Source organism: Vulpes lagopus, chromosome 2 (genome assembly GCF_018345385.1).
Source record: "Vulpes lagopus strain Blue_001 chromosome 2, ASM1834538v1, whole genome shotgun sequence".
Taxonomy (NCBI): domain Eukaryota; kingdom Metazoa; phylum Chordata; class Mammalia; order Carnivora; family Canidae; genus Vulpes; species Vulpes lagopus.
Genome location: NC_054825.1, coordinates 163,013,025 through 163,040,082, shown reverse-complemented (window position 1 = coordinate 163,040,082; position 27,058 = coordinate 163,013,025). Strand labels below are relative to the sequence as shown.

General features: G+C 49.9%; 1 protein-coding gene across 6 annotated transcripts in view; it reads left to right on the top strand.

Moving 5' to 3' along the window:
* Positions 1 to 1,224: 1,224 nt before the first annotated feature.
* The window catches only part of MYH14 (myosin heavy chain 14), a 101,015-nt gene continuing 75,181 nt past the window's right edge, over positions 1,225 to 27,058 (top strand). For 3 of the 6 annotated variants that reach the window (XM_041742870.1, XM_041742869.1, XM_041742875.1), the window contains exons 1-3: positions 1,225 to 1,364; positions 20,829 to 21,239; positions 25,431 to 25,587. In XM_041742870.1, coding sequence (XP_041598804.1) covers positions 1,281 to 1,364; positions 20,829 to 21,239; positions 25,431 to 25,587 — 652 coding nt within the window. In that variant the 5' untranslated portion in view covers positions 1,225 to 1,280. Of the gene's footprint in view, positions 1,365 to 15,843; positions 15,879 to 17,334; positions 17,492 to 18,368; positions 18,709 to 20,828; positions 21,240 to 25,430; positions 25,588 to 27,058 lie in introns of those variants that run through there. The other 3 variants (XM_041742874.1, XM_041742872.1, XM_041742873.1) reach the window with 3 other exon arrangements.

Genomic DNA, 27,058 nt, shown 5'->3' with positions numbered 1-27,058 from the left:
ATTCTTTGTCCTGGGGGCTGTCCCAGGCCCTGCAGAATGTTGACTGGCACCTCTCCCACCTGCCCCCCTGTAGGTTATAACAATAAAAGAGTCTGTTTCCAGACGTTGCAAAATGTCCCCGGAGGGGCAAATTTGTCTCTGGATCAGAACAGCTGAGATAGAGAGAGAGACATATGGACATCTTGTAATAAAATAAATACAGCAAATACCAATTATAGAATGTTGCCAGTGGCTACTCCCATGTTCACTGGGCACTTACTCCCCCACCCCTAACATTTCTATATGCTTGAGATGATTCATAATAAAATATTAGGAAACCATGCACATGCCCTAAGGTCCATCTTATAAGTGTCTACCCTAGGGAAAGACAATTGGTTTGTGTTCGCAGGAAGGATTCTATTTGAACATTCATCTTTCCTCTCATTTCCTTGTTTATAATATGAAAACACTGGAAACAATCTAAATGCCCATCAGCCCCCTCAACCATTGATTGAAATAAACTCCGTGTTGCAGAGTTCTGTGCACTTTTTGGTTTCGTTTTTCATGAGAAAGACATATGAAAGTGCTGACATATTGAGTGCTGTGCTGCCCGTGGACCTCAGCAACAGGGCAAACATCACGAGAGAATTTCAGGGCTGATGGATTAGGCCTGCATCTTGATCGTCTGCCTGCATTTGTCAGAACCCAAAGAACTGTGCGCTAGAAAGGGTGAATTTTACCTTGCCTAGAAAAGTAATATATGTGTCTGTGATATAATTACATATTTGCATATGGATTATACCTCAATATGCCTGACTTAAAAAAAAAATGATTCCATGGAAAAGCTTGTGGGTTTTATTAGATGGCAGAGGGAAGAACAGGAAGGGGCAGCAGGCAGGTACCGGAAGGCAGGCTCATAAGGCTTAGGTGTGGGCACTGCGTGTGCACATCTGCATCACCTGCCACAGCACGAATGGAAGAAGGAGCAGGAAGGACATCCCAAGGTGAGGGCCCTGCATGGCCCAGGCTGAGGCTCAGAGGTGGGTCCTGGGGCAGGTGTGCCAACCAGGAGGCTGGAGTGCAGGGAACAGGGAGGGGAATGGTAGGGGGAGGAGGCAGGAGGTGAGGTGAAACCAGATTGGGGCTCTTAGCATTTATGGTTTCTAACCCTGTCACCAGGCTGTTAACATATACAGCCTGCCATATATTCGTTAATTATACACCTGCCTTATCTGCCCTCCCAGCCTGCATTCCATTCAGGTGGGCAGATGATCCTGGAGCCCTGAGAGATACTGGCAGCTATGCTGGGCTCTGGGGAAGCCAACGCGAACCGACTCAGGCCTGTGTCCTGGAAGAGCTCCCAGCCCAGCGGGAGAGACCAGCAGGTGAGCAGGCAATGCCCACACCTGGGGAGGAGGCTTTACACGAGGGGCCACAGGCATGGGCAGAGTTCTATGAGAAATCATGGAAGGCTTCCTGGAAAAGGAGACATGGGGGGAGTACCTTTCCCAGTGTCCAGAAGCCAATCGTAACAATAACAACGATATTAATAATGATAATAATTGATGGCAACATTTATTGAGTGTTTGCAATGTGCCAAAATCATGGCACTAAGCACAGGGCAGAAATCGATTGAACCATCCAGCAACTCAATACGGTAGATACTCTTATCATTATCATCATCCTTCTTCTCATGGATTTAAGAAAATTGAGGCACAGACTTGGTTTCCTGCGCTCAAACGGCATGTGCTGTGGTTGGGGAAACAGCGGCAGAGTCTCAATCTAGGGAAATGTGTCTTTACTGGTGGGAACTGAGAGTGGACATGACTGCTTCTGGCTGGGGAAGGCTGTAGGGGCTTCCAAGAAGAGGACCCCCTGAGATGAATCCTTTGTGGGGGGTGGAGCTGGGCGCATAGAGTTACATCATATTCCTGGTTTTGCCTTCTTTTTTCTCTCTCTCTTTGATCCTCTACCCCCCCCCCTCCACTCCTAGACAAACCCAACAGGCTGCATCCATGCCCCATTGGGTACTTGTAAACACAGGCTTGCAGATCAGACCATCTGCTTTGTATAACTAAATCTTCTACAACGATAGGAAAGATACATTTTATCTCTTAAATTGTGCTATAGGACCCGGGTTTGGTTCTTACTTTTTCTACTCAGCAGTATGTCTGTGGGATCTTCCTGCATTTCCATATGTAACCCTGATCTGGGGCTTCTAGAACACCTGGAGAATCCCCCTCCCTTTTACTTACCCACTCCCCAAGTAACAGGGCCCATGACCCTGTCTATGTTTCCAGTCCCACCTCAGAGGCTGCCTTGGCCATCTTTGGACATCCTATGTCACCTGTGCGTGCCTTCCTGTGGGTACTTGGAAATGCGACTGCTGGGACATAGTGTAAGTGTATAGTTAATGTCACAAAATTTCCTCTGATCCTCCAGGGTGGATCTTGAGGCTCTCACAGCATTTCACTGGGCAGACAAGGGCGGAGAAGAAACAGCCAGCTCAAAGAGCTGAGCAAGTCCTCGGTGTATTTGGGGGTCAGGAAATTACAGGTGAAACTCCCCGAAGGGTGGAACCTTTTGCAGAATAGCCGTGTAATAAATACCTGATGGATCGAATTTATTGAGTGTTTGCAATGTGCCAAAATCATGGCACTAAGCACAGGGCAGAAATCGATTGAACCATCCAGCAACTCAATACGGTAGATACTCTTATCATTATCATCATCCTTCTTCTCATGGATTTAAGAAAATTGAGGCACAGACTTGGTTTCCTGCGCTCAAACGGCATGTGCTGTGGTTGGGGAAACAGCGGCAGAGTCTCAATCTAGGGAAATGTGTCTTTACTGGTGGGAACTGAGAGTGGACATGACTGCTTCTGGCTGGGGAAGGCTGTAGGGGCTTCCAAGAAGAGGACCCCCTGAGATGAATCCTTTGTGGGGGGTGGAGCTGGGCGCATAGAGTTACATCATATTCCTGGTTTTGCCTTCTTTTTTCTCTCTCTCTTTGATCCTCTACCCCCCCCCCTCCACTCCTAGACAAACCCAACAGGCTGCATCCATGCCCCATTGGGTACTTGTAAACACAGGCTTGCAGATCAGACCATCTGCTTTGTATAACTAAATCTTCTACAACGATAGGAAAGATACATTTTATCTCTTAAATTGTGCTATAGGACCCGGGTTTGGTTCTTACTTTTTCTACTCAGCAGTATGTCTGTGGGATCTTCCTGCATTTCCATATGTAACCCTGATCTGGGGCTTCTAGAACACCTGGAGAATCCCCCTCCCTTTTACTTACCCACTCCCCAAGTAACAGGGCCCATGACCCTGTCTATGTTTCCAGTCCCACCTCAGAGGCTGCCTTGGCCATCTTTGGACATCCTATGTCACCTGTGCGTGCCTTCCTGTGGGTACTTGGAAATGCGACTGCTGGGACATAGTGTAAGTGTATAGTTAATGTCACAAAATTTCCTCTGATCCTCCAGGGTGGATCTTGAGGCTCTCACAGCATTTCACTGGGCAGACAAGGGCGGAGAAGAAACAGCCAGCTCAAAGAGCTGAGCAAGTCCTCGGTGTATTTGGGGGTCAGGAAATTACAGGTGAAACTCCCCGAAGGGTGGAACCTTTTGCAGAATAGCCGTGTAATAAATACCTGATGGGATCGGTTTCTTTTTCCATTTCTTTCCTAAAAAGGAAACTAGGGTTGTTGTGGGTGGCAGTTTGGCAACATTTATTGAAATCTTAGCTGCTTTATACTCTGACTCAGCAATATCTGTGCCTGAGCATGAGGAAGTAGGCAGAAAGATGTTCGCTAGATTGTCATTTATAAACGCGAATGATGGAAAACCACTGAAAATGCCATCAGTAGGAGGAGGGTGCTACAGATTGATGTTGGAGTGCTATGCGGGTGTGAAAAAGATGAAAGTGAAGTTAAATGTAGGGGTCCAGAAAGTTCCTCATGACATATGGTTAAATAAGAAAAGTAAGTTCAGTGTATCGAGTATGATCCTATTTCCTAAACACAAGAAATCATAGGAAATATTTTTCAGTTACATATTTATCTATCTATATAAATCAGAAGTTGGCAAACTTGTTTTTTTTTAAAGATTTTATTTGTTTATCCATGAGAGACACACCGAGAGAGGCAGAGACACAGGCAGAAGAAGAGAAGGGCTCCCCTGCAGGGAGCCCAATTCAGGACTTGATCCCAGGACTCCAGGATCATGCCCTGAGCCAAAGGCAGATGCTCAACCACTGAGCCACCCAGGTGACCTGGTTGGCAAATTTCTTCTGTAAAGTCTCTAATAGTCAGAATTTACAGCTTTGAGCCTCCCACAATCTCTATCATAACTCCTCAACTCTGCCCTTGTGGTGTGAAAGCAACCATGGATGATGCATAAACCTATGGGCATAGCTGTGTGCCAATAAAACTTTATTTACAAATACAGGCAGTGGCTCCCTGATGTTAATAAATAGTACATGTTTTTGGAAGAGCATGCACCAAAATATTATGAGGGGTCCACCTAGAAGGGGATGTGAGAAGGAAGGTGCCGGTCAAGGGAAATATTACCCTTTTACTCGATTTTTTCCTACCTTGCATAATTAAGATGGTTTTAGTCCCAAAAGAAAATAATGTGTTAAAAATAGCTTCAGTGGCCTTTTCTCCCTTTCTGGTTATAAGGTAGTGATGATTGTTTTAGAAAATGCAAGCAGCAGGTAAAAGTAACCAGGAAGTTGAAGTTCCCCATTATCATACCAGCTCGAGCAGAATTCCTTTTTTGGTTTGAGTTTATTTATTTATTTTTAGTAATCTCTATGTCCATTGTGGGGTTTGAACTTAGGACCATGAGACTAACAGTCCTTATGCTCTTCAACTGAGCCAGCCAGGTGCTCCTCCAGCAGAATTTCTTTTTCTTTCTTTTCTTTCTTTCTTTCTTTCTTTCTTTCTTTCTTTCTTTCTTTCTTTCTTTTTCTTTCTTCCTTCCTTCCTTTCTTTCTTTCTTTCTTTCTTTCTTTCTTTCTTTCTTTCTTTCTTTCTTTCTTTCTTCTTTTTAAAAGATTTTTTTTTATTATTCATCAGAGACACACGGAGAGAGGCAGAGACATAGGCAGAGGGAGAAGCAGGCTCCTTGCAGGGACCCAGATGCAGGACTCCATCCTGGGACCCTGGGATCAGAACCTGAGCCAAAGGCAGATGCTCAACCCCTGAATCACCCAGGCACCCCTCCAGCAGAATTTCTTAAAGGATTTATTTCCATTACAAAACATATATTTACCAGTGCTCACTGTGGGCAAGTGTTAGGTGCTGAGGCCAGAGCAGTAAACAAAGCGAAGTCCCCACCCCCTGTAGCCTGATGTTCTGCAGTCAAAGACAGAGGATAAAAAAGAAACACAGTAAATAAGTAAATAATGTAATATGTTGGAAGGTAAAAAATACTGTGGGAGACAGAAACAGGACAGCAGATGAAGGAGATTGGGGCCACCTGAGGGCTGGTATGCTATTAAGCAGAATGGTCAGAGACCATCTCATTGCCAAGGTGACATTTAAGCAAAGACTTGAGGGGATCCCTGGGTGGCGCAGCGGTTTGGCGCCTGCCTTTGGCCCAGGGCGCGATCCTGGAGACCCGGGATCGAATCCCACGTCAGGCTCCTGGTGCATGGAGCCTGCTCCTCCCTCTGCCTGTGTCTCTGCCTCTCTCTCTCTCTCTGTATGACTATCATAAAAAAAAAAAATAAGCAAAGACTTGAGTGAATAGAGGGAGAGAGCCATGGGGATTCTGGGAAGGAGATGGCCTGTGCAAAGGTCCTGAGGTAGGAGCATGGCAGGTGTGTTCAAGGAACAGCAAGGAGGTAGGGTGAGGGGGTGGGAGATGAGGTCAAGGAGGGGATGTAAAGGGGCCATATCCTGCTGGGTCTTGCAGTCATAGTAAGGACTTTGTTTTTTATTTATTTATTTTATTTTTAAAAAAGATTTTATTTATTTATTCATGAGAGACACACAAAGAGAGGCAGAGACACAGACAGAGGGAGAAGTAGGCTCCCTGTGTGGAGCCCAAAGCTGGACTCGATTCTAGGACCCCGGGGTCATGCTCTGAGCCAAAGGCAGAAGATATTCAACCACTGAACCACCCAGGCATCCCAGGACTTTTTTTTTTTAAGATTTTATTTATTTATTCATGAGACACATGAGAGAGAGAGAGAGAGAGAGAGAGAGGCAGAGACACAGGCAGAGGGAGGAGCAGGCTCCACGCAGGGAGCCTGACGTGGGATCCAGTCTCTGGGTCTCCAGGATCATGCCCTGGACTGAAGGCGGCGCTAAATCACTGAGCCACCGGGGCTGCGCATGACTTTGCTTTTATTTGGAATGAGATAGGAACACCAGGAGGGCTCTGAGAAGAGAAGGCACATGAGCTGACTTGGGGAATAGACTGAGAGAGGCAAGTTGCTGAAGCAGGGAGAACAGAGAGAAGGTGACTCTAATAGTCCAGGCAGGAGACAATGCTGGGTTGGTTAAACCAGAGTGATGGCAGCAAGGGGTCAAGTTGGATCTGTTTTGAAGGTCAAGTTGACAACATTCACGGATGGACTGGATGTAGGGGGTAAGGAGAAAAGAGGAATCAGGATGATGCCATGTGTTTTGGTTAGAGTATGATCTAGAACCACCTGCCACTAGATCACCTGGGAACTGTAAACATGCAGATTCCCAGGCTCCCCCAGGTCTACTCAACTGGCACCTTTGGGGAAGGGCCCAGAATCCTGCCTCCTGAGCAAGCTGCCCAGCTGAAGACTGGTGGGGACTGGTGACCCCAGGGTAACCAGGGTGGGCCCCTCTGGGGGAGTCTACTCAGGAATAGAATATCAATGGATGAGAGAGAGGCTCCCCATTCCCTAGCTGTGTGACCTGGAGTGACACTGGAAATTCTCCCAGCCATGACTTCTTCATCTGCAATATGGGGCCATTGATGGGAGCCTGCCTCACAGAGGTGATGTGCGATCCGAATGAGCTCATGTGTATAAAATATTTAAACCAGTGCCAGAGCATACAAGCTCCCAATAAAGGGCGGCTATAATTAGCATCTTCTTTCAAAAATGATACATACTTGGTAAAGGATCAAATTGATCATAAACAAGCCACGATCTCCTGCAGACTCTAGCACACCTGGCCCCACATCGGGGAGTACAAGGATAAGATGCTACACCAGACCCAGTCCTGGCCTTCCAGAGTTCCCAGTCTTGTGGGCAGGGCAGTGCCAGTCCCAGATGGGCATGACCCAGGGGTGTCAGGGTGACAGAGAAGGGGCAGAGCTATGGAATCCCAGAGGGAGAGCAGGAGCTCTGGGGAGGGGTGTCCCTGACTGGCAGTGAGTACATGAGTTCTAGGCAGATAAGGTGGGCAAGAGAGGAGTGCTTTTCCGTGTGTAAAGGTTAGAGAGGCCTAGAATGGTCCTGCGAGTGTGATGGGCTTCAAAAGCATCAGAGTAGCGTGGTCAAGTGCATGAACTTTTGAGTTAGACTGCTTGAGTTCAAATCCCAGCTGTGCCCCTTCCCAGTTGTGTGATCAGGGACAAGTTTCTCACCTCTCTGTGCTTAATACCCAAACCCTTTTCGTTCTCCATCTGTGCATAACAAGTGATTCCCCCAACCGACAAAACTTCATGATTTAAAGCAACACACATTTGTGGTCTCATAGTTTCTATAGGTCAGGAAACATGAAATTTCATAGTTTTTTTTTTGTTTTTTAAAGAAGAATAAACACTAAAATATTATCAGGGGGATGTGTGTTTGGAATGGAGTTGGAGGATGCCGGTCAGGCAAAATGTTACCCTATTGTTTGATTCCCCCCCCCCCATCTTATGTAATTAAAGTAGCTCCAACTTGAGGAGAAAGTAACGTTTTTAAAAATAGCTGTAGTGATTCTCTGCTTCAGGGACTCCCACAAAGCCATAATCAAGGTGTTGCTGGGAGCGCAGTCTCATCTCATGGCTCAGCTGGAAAGGGTCAGTGTCCGGGCTCGCTCTCATGGTTGTTGGCAGGATTCGGTTCCTTGCAGGCTCTTCGCTAGAGGCAAGCTTCCCTTCCTTGCCCCTGTAGCCTTAAAGGTGTGAAGTTGCTTTATCAACACCACCTAGAGAGGGGATCCCTGCGTGGCTCAACGGTTTAGCACCTACCTTTGGCCCAGGGTATGATCCTGGAGTCCCGGGATCGAGTGCTGCGTCGGGCTCCTGGCATGGAGCCTGCTTCTCCCTCTGTCTGTGTCTCTGCCTCTCTCTCTGTGTATGTGTCTCTCATGAATAAAAAAAAAAATCTAAAAAAAAAAAAGAAATAATCAAATCTGACTCTAGATGCTGGTTGGGAGTTAAACAATGCAACCTATATGCATAAGAGAGCATTTGGGATGCCTAGGATATAACAAGTATCATAAAAATATTAATTGCTAGTTAAAATGTTAATTAGTTGCTATCTGGCCAGCCAGGAGGAGTCAGAGAAGTCTACTCAGAGGGAATTTTCAAGTTGGGGTTTGAAGTATGAGTAGGAACTCACCAGGTGACAGGCCATATATCCATTCATTTTTCTTAGCCAACAATCTTTCTGTGAGGCATCCTGTGTTCCAGATCCTGTGCTGGGAGATCCCAGGGACCCAGTGAGTCAGACTCTGACCCTTTGTGGAGCTACTGGTATGAGGAATGTTGCTCAAACCCAAGACTTGTCCTCTAAAGGCTCCAAGCTGGTAGAGGAGGCAGAGAGGGATAAAGTCCGGCTTGATCAGGACAGCAACAGAAGAAGGAAGAGAGTGGGTGAAGGACTCCTATAAGGTCGGTACTGAACAAAGGCCTTGAAATGGCTGGTCTGATTCCCTACATTTGCTGAAGCCCAGAGAGGGAAAGGGACTTGCCCAAGATCACACAGCATGGAGGAGTCTCCTGATCCTGGACTCTGGGTGTCTTGAGGACTAGGCGAGATGCAAGAGATGCAGACCTGCCTCATTGCAGGCCCTTAACTCAGAGACACCCTACATACCCAAGCCCCGCACTCCAATCTGCACACCCCCCACAGACAGCAATGTTGTCAGAGTCATCTGCCTCTAGACTTGATGCCTCACCCACATGCACAGCATTCGTCTCTGGAGACCCTTCCCATCCCATGTACCAGTGGGGTTCTGGGTATACTGGGAACACAGGCATGACTTGGAGTCAGGCCTAGCCCTAGAGGGGCTGCTGGTCTGTAAAGGTACCAGCAGACAGATTGTTCCAATCTAGTGTCATCAGAGCATCAATACAAGGGAGAGGATATGGTGGCCGGGCATAGGGTGGGAGTGGAGTGAGACTAGTGGGTCTTTTTTTCTTTTTTTTGAAGATTTATTTATTGGGGAACCTGGGTGGCTCAGTGGTTGAGCATCTGCTTTCGGCTCAGGTCATGATCCCAGAGTCCTGGGATCAGGTCCCGCGTCCGGCTCCCCTCAAGGAGCGAGCCTGCTTCTCCCTCTGCCTTACGTCTCTGTCTCTCTCTCCGTGTCTCTCATGAGTAAATAAATAAAATCTTTTTCAAAAATTACGATTTATTTATTTATTTATTTATGAGAGAAGTGGGGGAGGAGGGGCAGAGGAAGAGAATCTTCAAACAGACTCTGCTGAACATGGAGCATGGAACTTGAGCTCACAATCCTGAGATCATGACCTGAGCTGAAACCAAGAGTCAGATGCTCAACTGATTGAGCCACCCAGGTGTCCTGACTGTGTTAAAAGGTTTTAACACCCAGTGCAGACTGAGCCTTGGAGAGTTGGCCTAGAGTTCTTGGGGTGGAAAGACAGAGAGGAAATAAGGAGCAGGATGTATAGCATGTGAAAAGGTACGGGGGCATAAAAGACTATTTATCCATTCATCTGTCTGTCCAGCCATCCATTCATTCATCTGTCAATCCATTTATGCATTACTTGATTCTTCCATCCATCTGCCCACTTATTTATTCATTGTGTATATACTCCATTCATTTGTTTATTCTTCCAACCAGTCATCCATTTCCTCACTGATCCATTTATTGATCCACTCATGCAGTGTTCATTTATTCCTTCAGTTACACACCCATCCATTCATTCAATTAGTCAGAGTACCAACCGTCATATCATCCTTCTACTCCAAATGTCATCTCCCCAAGAAGCCTTCCCTGACTCCCTTGCTAAAATAACAGCTCAGGTGACTGCCTTCTCTTACTCTCTTCGACTTTTTCTTCCTAGCACTTACCCTGATTTGCCAATATGCTCTATAATCATATGTTCACTTGTTTGGTCTGTTTCTACCACTGGAACACATTCATTCCTTCAGCAAGAGTGTGTTGAGTGTCTCCTGTGTGCCAGGCTCTCCTGTGTTTTAGGCATTGGGAACATGGCAGAGGACGAGACAGACAAAATTCCACACCAGCATGGAGGTAACATTCTTGTTGGGGGCATCGGACAATAAATAATGAATGTAATAAGCAAACTACTGGCAGGTTGTAGGATGCTGAGTGCTGTAGAAAGAAAAACATTTTTAAAGGCTGAGCAAGTGAGGGGTATTGGGAGTCCAGGGGAAAAGGTGCTCAGAGAAGCACTCATGGAAGAGGTGATATCTGAGCAAAGACTAGAAAGAGATGAAGGGGCCAAATGGTTACCCAGGAGAAGAGGATGCCAGTAGAGAATGGCATATGCAAAGGACCTGAGGTAGGTCAGAGTGTGGAGCGTCTGGAGCACATGGAGGAAGCAATGGAGAGATGGCAGGAGATGAGGTCAAAGAGGGAACAAAGGGGGCTACATGGTGGAGAGCCTATGGGGCCCTGGTGAGAACTTTGCTTTAACTGAGTGAGACTGGTTCCAGGGGTGGACTCTGAGTGGAGGAAAGACAGGATTTAACTACGGTGTGAGCAGTTTCCCTCCACCTGCCTGTAGGAGTAGATTAAGATCTGAGTTCTGTGAGGGCTGGGATTATGTCTCTGTAACCTCCATCTCAGTTTCCAGAAGTGGTCTGAAAACTACGGCCCACAGATCAGACCCTCCCACCTCCTGTGTGTGTGTGTAAGCAAGGGTTTAGGGAAACACAGCCACACACATCATTTACATTTTATCTATGGCTCTTTACCTGCCGTAAGGGCAAGCGGAGTGTTACAGCAGAGACCATGTGGCCCTCAAAGCTGAAAATATTTACCGTCTGGCCCTTTCCAGAAAAAGTGTGCTGACCCCTGGTTTTAAAACAGGTCTGGCACGTAGTAGGCGTTCAATAAATATTTGTTGGCGCAGAACTGAACCCGTCATTCATCTGTGACCCTCAAGATGCCGCCAACATGCTCTTGTCTCAGAGCCAGTTCCAACTCTGAGTCACATGCAGGAAAACAGCCCAGCAACCAAAAATAAAATACTAGAACCATTCAAATCTTACCACAGAGAGAAAATGCCCAGGCAGGATTACAGTCAGGGCCCACAGTGAAACTTAGCATGTTCTTTGTCCATTTCATGTTCTCTATTAAGGCTTGGGATACCTTGATTCTTCATTTCAGCTCAGGTGGTGATTTCAGGGTTGTGAGATCGAGTCCCACTTTTGGCTCTGTGCTCAGTGGGGAGTCTGCTTGAGACTCTCTTTTTCCCTCCACCCCACCTTCTCCTTGCTCTCTCTATGTAAATAAATAAAATCTTTTTAAAAAAATAAGAAAGTTTTAGAGTGCCTGGGTAGCTCAGTGGTTGAGCATCTGCCTTTGGCTCAGGTTGTGATCCCGGGGTCCAGGGACTGAATCCTGCATCAGGCTCCCCACAGGGAGCTTGCTTCTCCCTCTGCCTGTGTCTCTGTGTCTCTCATGAATAAATACAATCTTTAAAAAATTAAAGCTTAAGTTTAACACAAAGTAAAACCCCTACCTCTCCAGGCATGGGAGTTGCTCCCTCTAATTTATTTTTCTGGTTCAGTCGGTAGAGCATGTGACTCTTAATCTTGGGGTTGTGATTCAGGCCTCACATCGGGTGTAGTGATTGCTAAATCATTAAAAAAAAAAAACCCTCCCAGATTCTCTTCCACAGAGCAATCCCCTCCCTGGTTCTTCTGTCTCCTCCCCTTTCAGCTCCAACATTTTCTTTTGGTCCATGAATTTAGCTTCCTGATGGCTTTTATCCCACACCTGTGCTGCCCATTACTCAGATTCTGCATGACAAGGTGATTGTGGATTAAGAATAATGAGGTCTGTGCCAACTGGCGGAAATTCTTCTCTTCTTCTGGGAACTCAGAATGCTCCCATATCCCCATTTCCTTTTTCCCTTGATACATCCATCTCAATATTCCATAACCCCCATTTTGAGTTTCCTCTCTATCACAGCTTATGCTACACCCACAGAGTCAGATCTGGCCACAGCTTAATGGGGACAATCCCAGTGCTGGGGTGAAGAGATGGATGCGTGGTGGAGATGCCTTGACCATCAATGGAATGAGTTTGGGTCTTTATCCTAAGGACCCTCTGTGCCGACTTGAAAGGGAGGACAGATAGAGGTTCTGAATTGGTTTCCTGGGTCTCAGCCACTCTCTGGTGGTTTCATATAGTGATCCACATTCCAAGCTCTGGAGCCAGACTGCCTGGGCTTAAATCTGAGCTTTGATGCTTTCTAGCTGTACATCCTTGGGCAGCCTTCTGTCAGTGTCCTCATCTGTAAAATGGATATGACACTAGTACCTACCACGTAAAATTTAATACACATAAAGAGCTTAGCACTGTGCCTGGCACATAGTAAATGCTAAATATCTATCACCAACTATTAAAGTGTTTAGCACAGACATCCAGCTCATAGAATGTCCTCAGCAAAAGGAAGCTCAATATTACCAGTCAGTAATGGCATCGGTTACCCTATAGATTGGGCAGAAATAATGACATCTCCAGTTTAGAACCTTGGTGGGAATGATGACATCACTAGTTGCCAGGTAGAATATGGTTAGAATGGGAGTGCCGCAGCCTTCTTTCCTGTTTGAGGTTTTTTTTTTAAATATTTTATTTATTTATTCATGAGAGACACACAGAGAGAGGCAGAGACATAGGCAGAGGGAGAAGCAGGCTCCCTGCGGGGAACCTGATGTGAGACTTGATGCCAGGACCTCGGGATCACAACCTGAGCCAAAGGCAGACGCTTAACCACCCAGGTGCCCCTCCTGTTTGAATTTCTGTTGTGTCCCAGTTCACACACTCTTCCCTGGTGCCCTCACGTACATGGAGTTTCATTTGTTTTAGCCTTATTTTTCTATCGGTCAAGTGGGGATAATGAAGGTATCCATCTCATCGAATTGTTGAGAGAATCCAGTGAGTTAATACACATAATGGGCACAATGTCCAGCACACCGTTGCTACTCAATAAATAGCAGGTCCCGTTGTCTTTACTGCAGGAGGCTTCCATGGAGAACACTTCAGCCAGAGTAACAGGGGCCGCAGCTCTCTTGGTTAGCCGCATAGACTCACAGGTCTGATCTCCTGCAATCTAAACCCAGATCTGCCACCGGGAGTAGCAAGGGGACCCTAGGCATGTTGCTGGCCTGTAAAGTGGGGGTAATGACAGTGCCAACCTCATAGGGCTGGCATGAGGATACACTGGGATAATGATGGGCATGTTTCAGGCCCCATACTTGTGAACTGTATTATCACTTCAGGTGCCCTCGGAAAAGTTCTCCCCTCCCTGGAACTCACTTTCCCTATCTGCAAAGAGGTGGGCTGTGGCTACGGCAATCTCAAAGCTTCTTGCCCGCAAGGACTAACATTTGCCCTTTGCCATTGCCAAGCAAATGAGTTGAGAGTTGGATGCTTGCACCCGTGTCTGCCCCCACCCCAATTCCATCTCTCTTCACCTGTGTCTGTATTCTCTGTCTCTTACCTGTCAACCATTCCCTTTCTCTGACTTCTTTCCCTTAAGGTAGATTCTCTCTCTGTTGTTTCTCTCCATACTATCAGAAGGGTTTGTAGAGCACTAAATAACAATAATAATCATTGTTTATTCAGCCTTTTCCCAGTGCCAGGTCCACACTAAGTTCTTTGCATGAATTAACTCATTTAATTCACACAATGCAAGGATTTCTTACTATTGATTAAACAAAAACTTATGGAACACCTACTGTGTGCCAAGCCCTGAGGATCCAGCACTGAAAAAAACAAAGACCCTTACCCTCTTGGGACTTATATTCTAGTGAGGAGACAGATGATAAACAGATAAACACATAAATATTTCCAGTGCTACGACGAAAAACAAAGCAAGGTCAGGGGAGAAACTGATGAAGGGAATCAGTTTATATAGAATAGTTGGGACAGGCTTTCAGGAGCAGGTCACATTGGAGGAGACCTGGCAATGTGAAAGGCAGACAGCCATGCAGAACCAGGAGGGAGGAGGATTCCTGATAGAAGAAACAGTGAATGCAAAGGCCCTGAGGCAGGACCATGCATGGGAAGTGTTTGTGGAATTTAGGAACACCCAGGAGGCCAGTGTGTCTGGAGAGGAGTGACAGGAAAAAGGGAGGGAGATGAGATCAGACAGGGCCCCAGGGGACACATCACACAGCCTTGTGAGCCATAGTGTGAACTTCGGCTTTTATGGAGAAGGGGCCATGAAGCATAAGTTTCTGGGCAGAGGAGGGATACTGTCTTAATAGAGTTTGACAGGATCCTACCATCAGTAGACAGTGTGTGTGTGTGTGTGTGTGTGTGTGTGTGTGTGTGGTGGGGGAACAAGAGTGGAGAAAGGGAGATCATCACCTCCTTTTACAGATGCAGAAATCAATGGAATTTCAAAAAAGTCCAACAACTGGCCCAAGCCCACACAGCTGTTGAACAGCAGAGCCAGGCTAGCATACTAGCTGGAGCTTGATTCACAAGCAGCCCCCTGTCGCCACCCCAGCTGCTCACTCCTCCTGGAGTTCAGTGTACACCTGTAAAATGGAAACACAGCTCAAAAAACAATGATGCAGGGCTGTCCAGCAACAGAATAGCTTCAGAGTGAGTTCCATCTCCGGGTTCAGTGGGACTTTTGCTCTGTGACCTTGGGAAGTCATCTGCCTCTCCCCGAGCCTCAGTTTTCACATCTGAGAATTGGGCAGCATTAACCACCGTTTGGGTGTATCGTGGTGGTTAAGAGCACAAGCTCTGAAGTCGGATTTGGCGGGATCCGAGTCCTTGCTCTGCCACTTGCCAGCTCCATGACTTTCGACAATTAACGCCCTTTTTCTAAGCTTGGGTTTACCTCATCTAGAAGATGAGGATCTTAATTCCAAGGGGTAGTTGTAAGGATTAAATGAGATCATGCAGGTAAAGCGCTTAGCACAGCTCCTGGCATCCATCGGGCACTCAATAAATGATCATTATTATTACTGACGGTATCGCCCACACCTCCCCGGTGGGTGAGTCTGGGAGAGTGCCTGGTACGCGGTCGGCGTTCGACAAAAGTGAATTCTCTCTTCTGCCTCTCCTGCCCGCCGGCTCCCGGGGGACCCAGGCATTCCGGCCTCCAGCCGCCCCCCCACGCCGGCCCTCACAAAGGCCCTCATTCATGCCTCGCGCACAAAGCGGCGCATTCACCCGTGTCCCTTGGGCCTCCCGCCCCCGGCCGCCCCCCAAAGCTCGCCATTGGACGCCTCCCCTGCCCGTCAGGCCTGGGTCCTGCCCACGACCGCGCCGCCTGGCTCCGCACTCCGGCGCCGTTCTTTTCCCACGGCTGGCACACTCCGACAACTTCTGATTGGTCCGGTCCACCAGCCGCTCCTCTTGATTGGCGGGCGCGTCCCCCACGGGCGGGGCCGTAGCTTGTCGCAGCGGGCGCCGATTGGCCCCTGCTGCGCTCGTATGGGCGGGGCTTTCCTGACGGGCCCGCCCCTCTTTCTCCCCAGGCCGAAGCCTCGGGACGGCCCTGGAAGCCGGTGAGTGCCCGGGGCCCGCTGCCCGCCGGAGGCGGCGGAGCGGGACTGGGCCCGGGGAGGCCGGAGCCTAGGGGCTTCGGATAGGGGCCCCGAAGGCCGGCGCGGGCGGCGGGGGAGAGACGGTGACGCGGCCCCTCACCTTGGGCGCGCAGCGGGACGGCGGCGGGGAGGGGGGCGGGGGGGCGGGGCGTCTACATTCCCCCACCTCTCCCCAAGTCAGTTCCAAGTGTGTGTAAGGCCGGGTCGAGGTCCTCGCTGGAGGCCCCGGGCCCATTCCGCAGACGGGGAAACTGAGGCTTGCTTTGGGACCTTAGACGCTGTAATACCTGAGTCATCGCCTTCAGTCCTCCGCCCCCGGATAACAGTGTCTGTGTTCTCACGTGTAAAAATCTCAGACTGGAGACAGGGGTCAGGACTGGCAGAGGAAGAGGGGTAGGGAAAGGCATATTTGAGCGCTTAACGTGTATTCGGGCGCTTTTATTTTTACCACTAAATAGTTTAATTGTGTTCACTTAAGGTTATATTGTACCCATTTTACAGAGAGGGGAACACTGCGGCTGGACAGAGGCGGTGACTGCAGGGAGACGGGGTTGAGAATAACACTTTGGAGACCAGCTGTGTGCTGGGTCCCTTAACCTTTTTAATCTCCTGGTAGCTCCCTAAGGAAGGCTGTGCTCCCTATGGCTTAGATGGAGAGGCAGGTTCGAGAGAGTTAAGCAACGAGGAAGAGGAAATTGATACCTTTGAGGACCCAGTACCCCTTCTCCCTAAATCCGTCTTTAGAATCGCAGCTCTCCCTCTTGACCGTGTGGCCGTCAGCCCATTACCTCCCCTCTTCATGCCTCACTTTCCACGTTGAACAAATGCAGATGCTGCTCGTCCCTATCACACTGGTTTTTGAGATCATTCTATAAATTCAAACCCAGAATGCTGTTCTAGGATCAGAAAAACACTGGCACAGAGTAGGTGCGCTTACCAGTACTTAGTCCTCATTCCACCCAGGAGAAGATTGAAGCTCCGGAGGCCAGAATAACACTTTGTGGTCTTCTTTGGTACTCCTAGTATTCCTTGTGGATTGTGGTGTCCCGTTTCGGGGTTGGGGAAACTGAGGCTCAGAAAGATTAAATGATGTCGTGAGGCGCTGCTCGTTTAAGCACTGGGCTGGGGGGGGAGGGCAATTTCTCCCAAATTATTTATTTCCTTGGCCGCAATTCACGGAGAGAAGAGGGAGGCCCAGAAAGCTTGAGCGGGACTCGAACTCCCGGAGTCCTCAGCCCTCTGCGCCACGCGGGTCCTTAACGTTTGCCTGCCCGGAGGAGGAGGGGCGCCTGGTGCTGCAGCTGCGGCCGCGGCCCACCCGGCATCAGACTCATCCCCGCCCACCCGCCCCCCTCTCCATCCCCCGGTCCAGGGCCCTGCAGCTCCAGGACCCGCCCCCTTCCCGAGCCGGCAGGTGCTGGGTGACATCAGAGCCGGGCTCCCTCCGGGTGACGCGACGTGGCCCCGCCCCGCGCTGGACCGCGGAGGTAGTCGCACCTGAGAGCTCAAGCGGCCAGGGCATTCCCGTGCCCCCTCCCCATCTTCCCGATCCCCGCGCTGGCCCGCGGCCCCAGGTAGCTCCGAAGATTCGAGGGTTGAGGGGGCGGCTGGACGCTTGGGTCTTGGGAAAATGGGGGTTGGGCGCTCAGATTCCTGGATCTGAAGAGGGGAGCTGGGGGCCAGGAACCCCAGGTCTGAGTGAGGACAGCACTGGTAGCCTGGACTCCTAGGTCTTGAGGGAGAAAGGCACTGGGTCCAAGACACTGGGTTTGTGGGCCTGGACACCTTGTTCTGGGAGAGGAGGGGCTGGGGGCCTGGATTCCTGGTTCTGGGGGAGGAGGGCCTGGGGGCCTGGATTCCTGGTTCTGGGAGAGGAGGGGCTGGGGGCCTGGATTCCTGGTCCTGGGGGAGGAGGGGCTGGGGGCCTGGACTCCTGGTCCTGGGGGAGGAGGGGCTGGGGGCCTGGACTCCTGGTCCTAGGGGAGGAGGGGCTGGGGGCCTGGACTCCTGGTCCTGGGGGAGGAGGGGGTGGGGGCCTGGACTCCTGGTCCTGGGGGAGGAGAGGGTGAGGGCCTGGACTCCTGGTTCTGGGGGAGGAGGGGCTGGGGGCCTGGACTCCTGGGTCTAAGGGAGGAGGAGGCTGGGGCCTCCCACTCCTGGGTCTGAGGGAGGAAGGGCTGGGGGCTCCCACTCCTGAGTCTGAGGGAGGAGGGGGCTGGGGGCTTGGACTCCTGGGTCTGAGTGGGGAGAGGCTGGAGGCCTAGGTCTGAGGGAGGAGGGACCTGGGCACCTGGACTGCTGAATCTAGGGGGTGAGGGGGCTGAGGACAGGACTCCCTGGTCTGAGGAAGGAGGGGGCTAGGAACTCCCACTCCTGGGTCTGAGGGAGGAAGGGCTGGGGGCTCCCACTCCTGGGTCTGAGGGAGGAGGGGCTGAGGCCCAGATTTCCGGGTCTGGCCATGGAGGGGACTCTTGAATACTAGCACTAGGCTGAGGTCAGAGGGCTGGATGCCAAGGGCCCGGCCCCTGCCCCAGGGGCGGATCCCTGGCTCCTTTTTCTTTTCCAGCCCAGCAGCCTCTGCCCCTCCCAGGGCAGGTGAAAGCACCTGCCCTGGTGACGGTAATGAGCCCCGGCAGAGGCAGAGGTGTTCCTGCCGGCTAAGGAGGGCGGGGCTGCTGGAGGGGCTCAGCCATTTGGAGCAGAGGCCTGCAGGCCCTCCCTGTCGGGCCTGTGGTCAGTCCTCAGGCTTTGGATGTGCCATCATCCTCACCTCTAGCCTGGCTGCAGTGAGGTGAGAGAGCCCTCTGGGCTCATGGGTCCAAGGGAGGAGGGATTGGGGGTCCAGACTCCTGGCCCTAGGGACGGGAGGCAGAGGACCAGATGATTGCAAAAATTCTCAAACCTTTCCTGGTCAAAGGTCCAGGGCTGGAGGGGTGGGGGGAGTGGGTGGGGTGGAGTGAGGGTTGGGGCAAAGTCCCAGCGATGGGGCTTGGCTCTGGGTGGATCAGTGCCACACTGGAGGCCGGGGCTTAGCATTGGCACTTGGGGGCCTGGGGACTGGGGGGGATTAGAACTCTGTTGCTTGAGGACTGGGGCCATTCGTGTGAGTCCTGAGAGCACCACACCCCCAGGATCAAGGCTGCCAGTTTGGGGGTCTATGTTGGGGGTCTGGGTGGAGGTGGGAGGTGTGGTCTGGAGCGAGTTTCCAGGTGGGAGAGGCTCTGAGTGAAAGGCAAGGGCCCGATGGGACCGATGTGGGGAGGCCTCAAGGGGAGGTGGGTATTTGGAGAGACCTCTCTGGGGGTATATTGGAGGTGGGGGCCCTGGAGGGCAGAGGCAGAAACATTGGGGTAGAGGCGGCGAATATCCAGGCCTTCTTGTGCCTGGTGTGGTGGGGCAGTGAGGAGGACTCTGAGGTGCAGGGAGAGAATAGAGACAGACTCTTTGGCAACAGGGCACAATGAGGGACGGGGTTGTGTTCTTCCTGAAGGCACTCAGACTGCCCTGGAATCGCTGTGGTCTGTTCACTGCTGGTCTGTGGGCCCTTTGAGGGTGCGGAGGGGTTGAGCACATTCTCGCTCACCCAGTGTCTCCATTCCAGCACATCGGTCACACTGGGCTGTGGCCAGCTGAGACCCCAGCTGGTCACCCCCAGACCAGGAGCGCCTCAAGGCAAGGCCCCCTCTGAAGCATCTCTGGGTCCCCAGAATCACTCTAGGCAGAGGCTGGTATCTGGACAGCCCCGTGGAATGTTGGATGAATGCGGAAGTAAATGAATGGGGGCTGTTCTCCCCATCATAAAGAAAAGGAAGCTGGGTTGCAGGGAAGGAACGAACTGATAACTAAGGCATGAGATTGGAGTGTTTTGTTCTGCAGCTGTGGGGTAGACTGGAAATGGTCAAGGAACCTGAGTGACAGAAATTAGACTGACACCTTCCTAGGGCTCACATCTCAGAGCTTGACATCCTCATCATGACCCAGTCTGGCCCTCTTGGTCTCCAGTCTAACTTCACCTACCACCTCACAATGCCATGGACATGGGGCACATTCCTGCCTCAGGGCCTTTGCACTGGCTGCTCTCTCAGCCTGGAATGCTTTACCTCTCAACATTCCCATGGCTCACTCCCTTCATCTTCCTCAAGTCTTTATTCAAATACCACATCAGAGAAGCCTGCCCTGGCCACTCCAATTAAAATTGCAGCACCCCTCAATCCTAACATCCCCTGCCCCCTCCTTTATTTTTCTCCTTGGCATTTATCACGTTTAACATACTATATAATTTACTTATTTATCTTTTTATCTGGCTCCTGGGATGACAGCAGCGCTATCCAGTAGAAATATAACGCAAGCCAAATGTGTAATTTAAAATGCCACAGTAAAAGTGGAAAAAACTCAAAAGGAACAAGTGTTGTTAATGTTAATGATATATTTTATTGAACCCAGCATATTCAAAATAACTATCATTGGCATGTATCAATCATCACATATAAAAAAATACTAATGAGTTTTTTGTTGTACGAAGTCTTTTGAAATCTGGTGTGGTGCTTAGAAGCCCATCTCAGTTTGGACTCTCCATTTCAAGTGCTCAGTAGCTGTGTGGGGCAGTGGTTCCCATGCTGGCAGCACTGGGCTGGCAGGTAAATGTGTTTGTAGGCAGGGGTTTTTTGCTGGTTTGTTCTTGGATGCATGGCCAATGCCTTGCCTGGCTGGGCCAGGCTTATTAGGGAATTATTGCATGAATGAATGAATGAATGAATGAATGAATGAATGAAATTAGTAAAGGAGATCCATGGGCCCATTTTGCAGATGTGTCGAAAGAGGTCTGGCGAAGAAAAGCTACGGGGACTGATGAGGGGGATCTGGGCTGGGGACAGAGCCCCACCTGACCTGCACCCTTCTCTCCCCTTGCAGACCATGGCCGCAGCGACCTTGTCGGTGCCTGGGCGGAAGGTGGCCCCCAGGCCCAGCCCAGTGCCGGAGGCCGCCCAGCCCTACCTGTTCACGCCCAGTGGGCCAGGCATGGGGGGCGCGCCGGGGGGCGCAGGCACCTCGCCGCAGGTGGAGTGGACGGCGCGGCGCCTGGTGTGGGTGCCTTCGGAGCTACACGGGTTCGAGGCGGCGGCGCTGCGGCACGAGGGCGAGGAGGAGGCCGAAGTGGAGCTGGCCGAGAGCGGGCGGCGGCTGCGGCTGCCGCGGGACCAAATCCAGCGCATGAACCCGCCCAAGTTCAGCAAGGCCGAGGACATGGCGGAGCTCACCTGCCTCAATGAGGCCTCGGTGCTGCACAACCTCCGTGAGCGGTACTACTCGGGCCTCATCTATGTGAGTGGCGGTGCCCCGGAGGCCACGGCCAGGGGTGGGGAGCTGGGGGTCTGTGCCCACCTTGAGTGGCCTCAGACATTCTCTACTTTGTATCCCGGGTCATGCGACCGTTCCTACACTTAGTTGCCAAATTATAGATTATTGGGTTGCCCGAACTGCCTTGGGCCCCATTGAGGGCTATCCCAGAATATTATACTGTAGATGCTGTACACCTTATTATTTTCCCTAAAGTGTAAAAAATCCCAGATTTCCAAATAGGACACATCCAGAGGGTTTTGAGAAAGGGATATGGGTCTGCCATAATAATTAATAACAACCACCGAGTGTGGAAAACTGCTCGCCAGGCTCTGTGCTAAATGCCTTCCATGTATTAATTCACTTCCTCTCACTTTACACGGAGTAGAGCCTGTGATTAGCCTCGTTTAATCTAAAAGGAAACTGAGTCCCGGAGAGGTTTCGTAACAATAAACAGGGACATTTATTAAGCAGACACTAGGCACTTGTAAATATATTGTTTTTATACACTTTCTCAATTATAAAGCATTTTGTACCCATTTTACAGATTGGAAAAAAGCCGGAGGCACAGAAAGGCCAAGTTCCTTGACTGAGTTTACCCAGTGGGTCATGGTGGACCTGGGTGGTCTGGCTGTAGGTGCCATCCATCTGCTGTGGCATCTCTCAAGATAAAGATGGGATTGATGCTAGTGAGGTTGACTACAGTGATGTCGTGCTTATTGAGCATTTAGGATCTCTCGCATTATTTAATCTTTACAGCAAACAAGTAGAATAGGGAAGGCAGTGGTTCACAAGCCCTTCTTTGCGAGTTAGAATCACCTGGGGGATTTTTTTTTTAACATATTAGCTCCCGGGCCCCACCCTACCCGTTAAAACAGATTTCTGGGGCTGTGACGTGGACAATGGTATTTTTAATAAGCTTCCAGGGTGGTTCTAATGGGCAGCCAGAGCGTTATTAGCGCAAACAGGATTAAAGGGATTGACAAAGAATGAAGACAATAATAATGAAAAATAATAATAATGGTGGTGAGCAAATATTTATTGAGCACTTACCGTGTGCCAAGTACTGTTCTAAGTGCTGAGTGTGGGTTATCAGTGCACCTCTGGGCTGGAGACTGTTGTTATCACCTGATGTTCAGGAATGTCAAGTGACTTGGGTCCTGGCTCACACAGATAGGAAGGAGTCAGGGTGGGATTTGAACCCAGACAGGTGGCCTCAGAGTGGTACTCGAAACAGCAAGCTTAGAGGGCTGGGGTCTCACCACCTCGAGCTGGCTCCCTCACCAAGAAAAATTTCTTGCTAACACCCTCAAAAGAAAAGTACTAGTTTTATATTTTATATTTGGAAAAAAAATGACAAAACTTTTATAGGAGTACTAAAAGAATATTGAAATCAATGATGAGATGTACTAATTTAAAAATAAATAAAGTGGCCCCAATATTGCCACTCTGTTAAGGGTTGCAGATCACAAGCTCAGGATATTTTTGTGAAGTCTGACTCCCTTTTGGGAAGGAGGACACCAAGGCTGTGAGAACCAGTGGCTGGCTTGGGGCCCTTCAACTGGAGGAGGCAGTTGTGGGATTGGAATCGAGGGCTGTCTGACCCTGGATGTGATTGGCACGCTCCCCAGGCTGCACTGGCCCCTGCTGAGTTCTCACTTGCTTTTTTTGCAAGCCCTGGGAAAGAGACCTCTGCCCAAGCCACTCCCCTGGATCTCACAAATGGAAGTGCGATGGAAGATTCCAGAAGACTAGATGGGAAGCTAATTGGGTCTTAATAATAATCTTTAGTACTTAGTGAGTGCCTGCTTTCTCTGTCGGGTGCTGTCCTGAATTTCCTGGTGTGATCTTGCTGACACCCCCCCTCAATCCTAACCCTATTCCTCCACCTTGGGGTGGTGAAGCCATTGGCCCAGCAGTAGTTAACATCTCGTGTTAAGCACGCACCATGTTCCAGGGCCCTTGCCTGCCCCATACGTGCAACATGACCGTTCCCAGCCACCCTATGTGGAAGTGCTGTTCCTGTCCGTCACCGTCTGATGAAAAAGCGAGATCCAGAAAGCTCGAGGGTGCTTGCTCGAGCCACCAGCCAGAAGATATTAGAGATGTGATCTGGCTCCACCCTGCTTGTGTGCTTTAGAAACATTTGTTGGACTGGCTGACTGGTGATGGGGGAAGGCAGCATTGCCCAGCGGAAAGTAGAAAGAAACCCAGTTTCTGCCGTCAATGTGCTATTTGGCCTGGTGTCTTGGTCCCCTTGCCTGGATGCTTTGGGCAGGAGGGGAACCCGTCTTGTTAAGCACACACTGTGCTCCCAGCCCTGGGAGGCGCCAGAAGGTGCACTGTGGCAGCTCACTCAGAATCTTTCTAGGTGGTCAGGGTCAAAAGCCCATTTTCCGGGGCCGGGAACTAAGGCTCAGCGAGGGCAGATCCCTGGTGCGAGTCACACACCAACTGGAAACCCAGGCTCATGTGGCTTTGAAGCCTGAGCGAGCTTTTAGCGCCCAGTTGGGATGGGTAAAAGGAGAGTCTCAGGTCCCATACTTGGAGTACCTTTTAAGGGCCCCGCCTTGGGCTGGCTGGTTTTTATTCATTATCTCCCTTAATCCCCACAGCCTCTGTAATGAGGTGGGGAGGAAACCGAGACTGTGGAGAGAGTCGCTGGGCTGGGCAGCTGCTCCAGACCCTTCCAACTGGGTGTCCCCAGCTATGCCCCCTCCACTCAGGTGTCCCCAACCCTCTCTGCGTGCACCAGCCTCTGCCCTTTGCACCCTGGCCTTGGCAGCCAGCTCAGGTTGCCATTGGGCGGTGGGGAGGCGGGGGTGTCTCCTGGCAACAAGGGGGCTGAGGTGGGAGGGTGGCTTGGGGAGTGGGTTCCCCCGCCAGCCAGGAGTGGGGGCCGGGGCGCCAGCAGCCATGAGATACCCTCCCAGGGAATGTGGTCTGGCTGCCCCGCCCTCTGCCAGCCAGGAGCTCCTGGGAGCAGCTCTTCGAGGCAGGGAGGGCAGACACCCAGCAAACCGGTTGTTCTGCTCCTGGCCCGGCCACCCACCCTCCCACCGTTAAAAGGTTGGCACCTGGGAGCTGGGCAGCCTGTGGTGGCCACACCCTGCTCTGCTTGAGAAGCGCAAGCTGTCTGGGGAGCTTAAAGCAGTCCTGCTACTAACCCACCAAGTAGCTGGCTAGCTGGCTGCATAGCCCAGTGGTTTAATAGTTAACTAACTAGTGAAGCCAGTAAGCCTCTAACTCTTTGGCTAGTTTCACTAGCCAGTTCCAGCTAGCTGAGCCGGTTAGCTCTCTGGGTTGGCTTAGCTGGGTGGGCAACTAGCTCTCTAGCGATCCTCCTGTCTCTGTGGCTTGAGTGCCTCCCGTCTACCTGATGCTCCGTGTGAGCTGGAAGGGCTCTTCACCTGTGCCAGGGTCCTGAGCCCGGGCCCATCAGGTGTGAGGGTGAATTCAGGGAGTCTGTAAATTTGGATGCAAGAAAAATGGCATCTTTATTTTCACACAGTTTGATCCTGAAATGTAACATTTTCTCCAGTAGGAGTGTAAGCAGGGCCTGTGACTCTTTTTCGGTAGAAACTACAGATTTGTTCCTGTCATTTCAGCGGCAGACACTGTGATATCTTCTGAAGATATCTTCTGTACATTCAAGCAAATACATACAAATATTCCTCTTCCGCCTCATTCAGCGCAAACAGTCCTCACCTTGTTTTCTGTATTCAATAATGCTTTGGAAAGAATTCCAGATCCGTACACCGCAAGTATCATAGGAATCCGTTGTAAGAACATGCATGCAGGTCATTTCCAGACTTCTGCCATTATAAAGAGTGCTGCAGCAGATGAGCTTGCACAGGGTCATTTTATGTGTATGCGTGTTCAGGTGGTAATGGGCTGTGACCCAAGTCTGGCTTGCTGCAAAGGCCACGTTCTCTATCAGGGTGAATTCTTATCCTTATGGCACATTTGTGTAATTTCAATAGATTCTTTTCTACCATCAGCCTGAAAGTCTTTGTAACAAATGGTCAAGTCTACATTGTCATGATATGAATGGCAGCCACTTTGATGGATGTTGTTGTGCAGTGCACAACCTGCCCAGCTGTACACAGCAGTCCCATGCTACCTTCTGGGCCTCAGACAGCCAGCTGAGGCCCTCTTTTTTCTTGCCCACTGCAGACGTACTCTGGCCTTTTCTGTGTGGTCATCAATCCGTACAAGCAGCTTCCCATCTATACAGAGGCCATTGTGGAGATGTACCGGGGCAAGAAGCGCCATGAAGTGCCACCCCACGTGTATGCGGTGACCGAGGGGGCCTACCGAAGCATGCTCCAGGGTGAGTGTGGTGCTGGGACTGCTGGATATGTCTCTTTGGGGTGGGGAGGGGCAGCCTGGAGGGTCATGATAAGATGACGATAAAGGATTTCAGACTCTCTGAGTCTTCCTCATGGGGCAGGAGGAAGCACAAATATAGGGCTGAGTGGACAAGCTCTGGGTCCTACCAGACAGGCCCCATTTTGCCTTTGTGTTCACCTCTTCTCTCAACAGTATCATTTGGGAGCCATTGCTTCTACAAAATTTTCTTTTGAGACAGTAATTCCTCGTGTTCATTCATTCAACATTTATGTTGTTGACATGATCCACATTGTCATGGAATTAATCAGTCCCTTAGATGATGGGTAATGTGGGGTCACTGTGTATAGCTGGGCGGGTTGCACAAGAATGTCCAGACAAAATTACATAATTCACATCTACTACATATAATCTAATTGCTATAAATTATTAGATATATATTTTAATATTTTGTTTATATTAAAATGCATATTAAATATTTAAAAATGCATGTCTTACCATCATATGATATATAATAGTATGCAGCAACATATTTATATGGTATGTATTACACTTCTATCACAGATCATATGCTATAGCTCTATTGTAGGTTCTTTTTTAAAAATTTTTATTTATTCATGAGAGACACAGAGAGAGAGGCAGAGACATAGGCAGAGGGAGAAGCAGGCTCCCTGCAGAGAGCCCAATGTGGGACTAGATCCCAGGACCCTGGGATCACGGCCTGAGCCTAAGGCAGATGCTCAACCACTGAACTGCCCAGGCACCCCTATTGTGGGTTCTAATGATGCATTTATATTGCATAATGCAGTGGTTCTCAGAGTGTGGTGAGCATCAGCATCCCTGGGAACTTGTCAGAAATGCGAACCTGGGCCCCACTCCAGACCTGCTAAGTCAGAGAAACTCTGGGGGTTTTACAAGCTCCCCGGGCTCCCTTTGGAGATCCTAATGCTGGCCCCAGGTTCGAGAACCACTGATATAATATCCAATATATCATACACTTGCATTGTGTAGTAGAACACATTTATAGGCAACGTTTTTGTATTCACATTATGAATTTATATTTGATCATTGGTCACACTTATTTCCTTCGGTTACATAATCTAATTTGTTATATACTTATTTCAGCAATAATTTTTAGCCATTATTATATATTAGTTACTATACCTTAAGAATAAATAAATGTATGATAAAGCTGAGATGAGTGGCTACTCTGTGCCAAGCACTTTTCATGAATTGACAGGTTTAACCTCAGAATGAGTGACCTCGTAAAGTAGATGTGCTCATTATCCCTGGTTTCCAGATGGGGAAACTGAGGCACAGAGTAGTGTAGGCATATTCTACAGTCATACTCGTGGGTGGGTGGCTGAGATGGGTTGAGCCCCCAACCTCCGCCTCCCCGTATTTAGGTCACACTGTGTGTTACATCCTCACCCTGGGCTGGGTGTTGTGGGTTT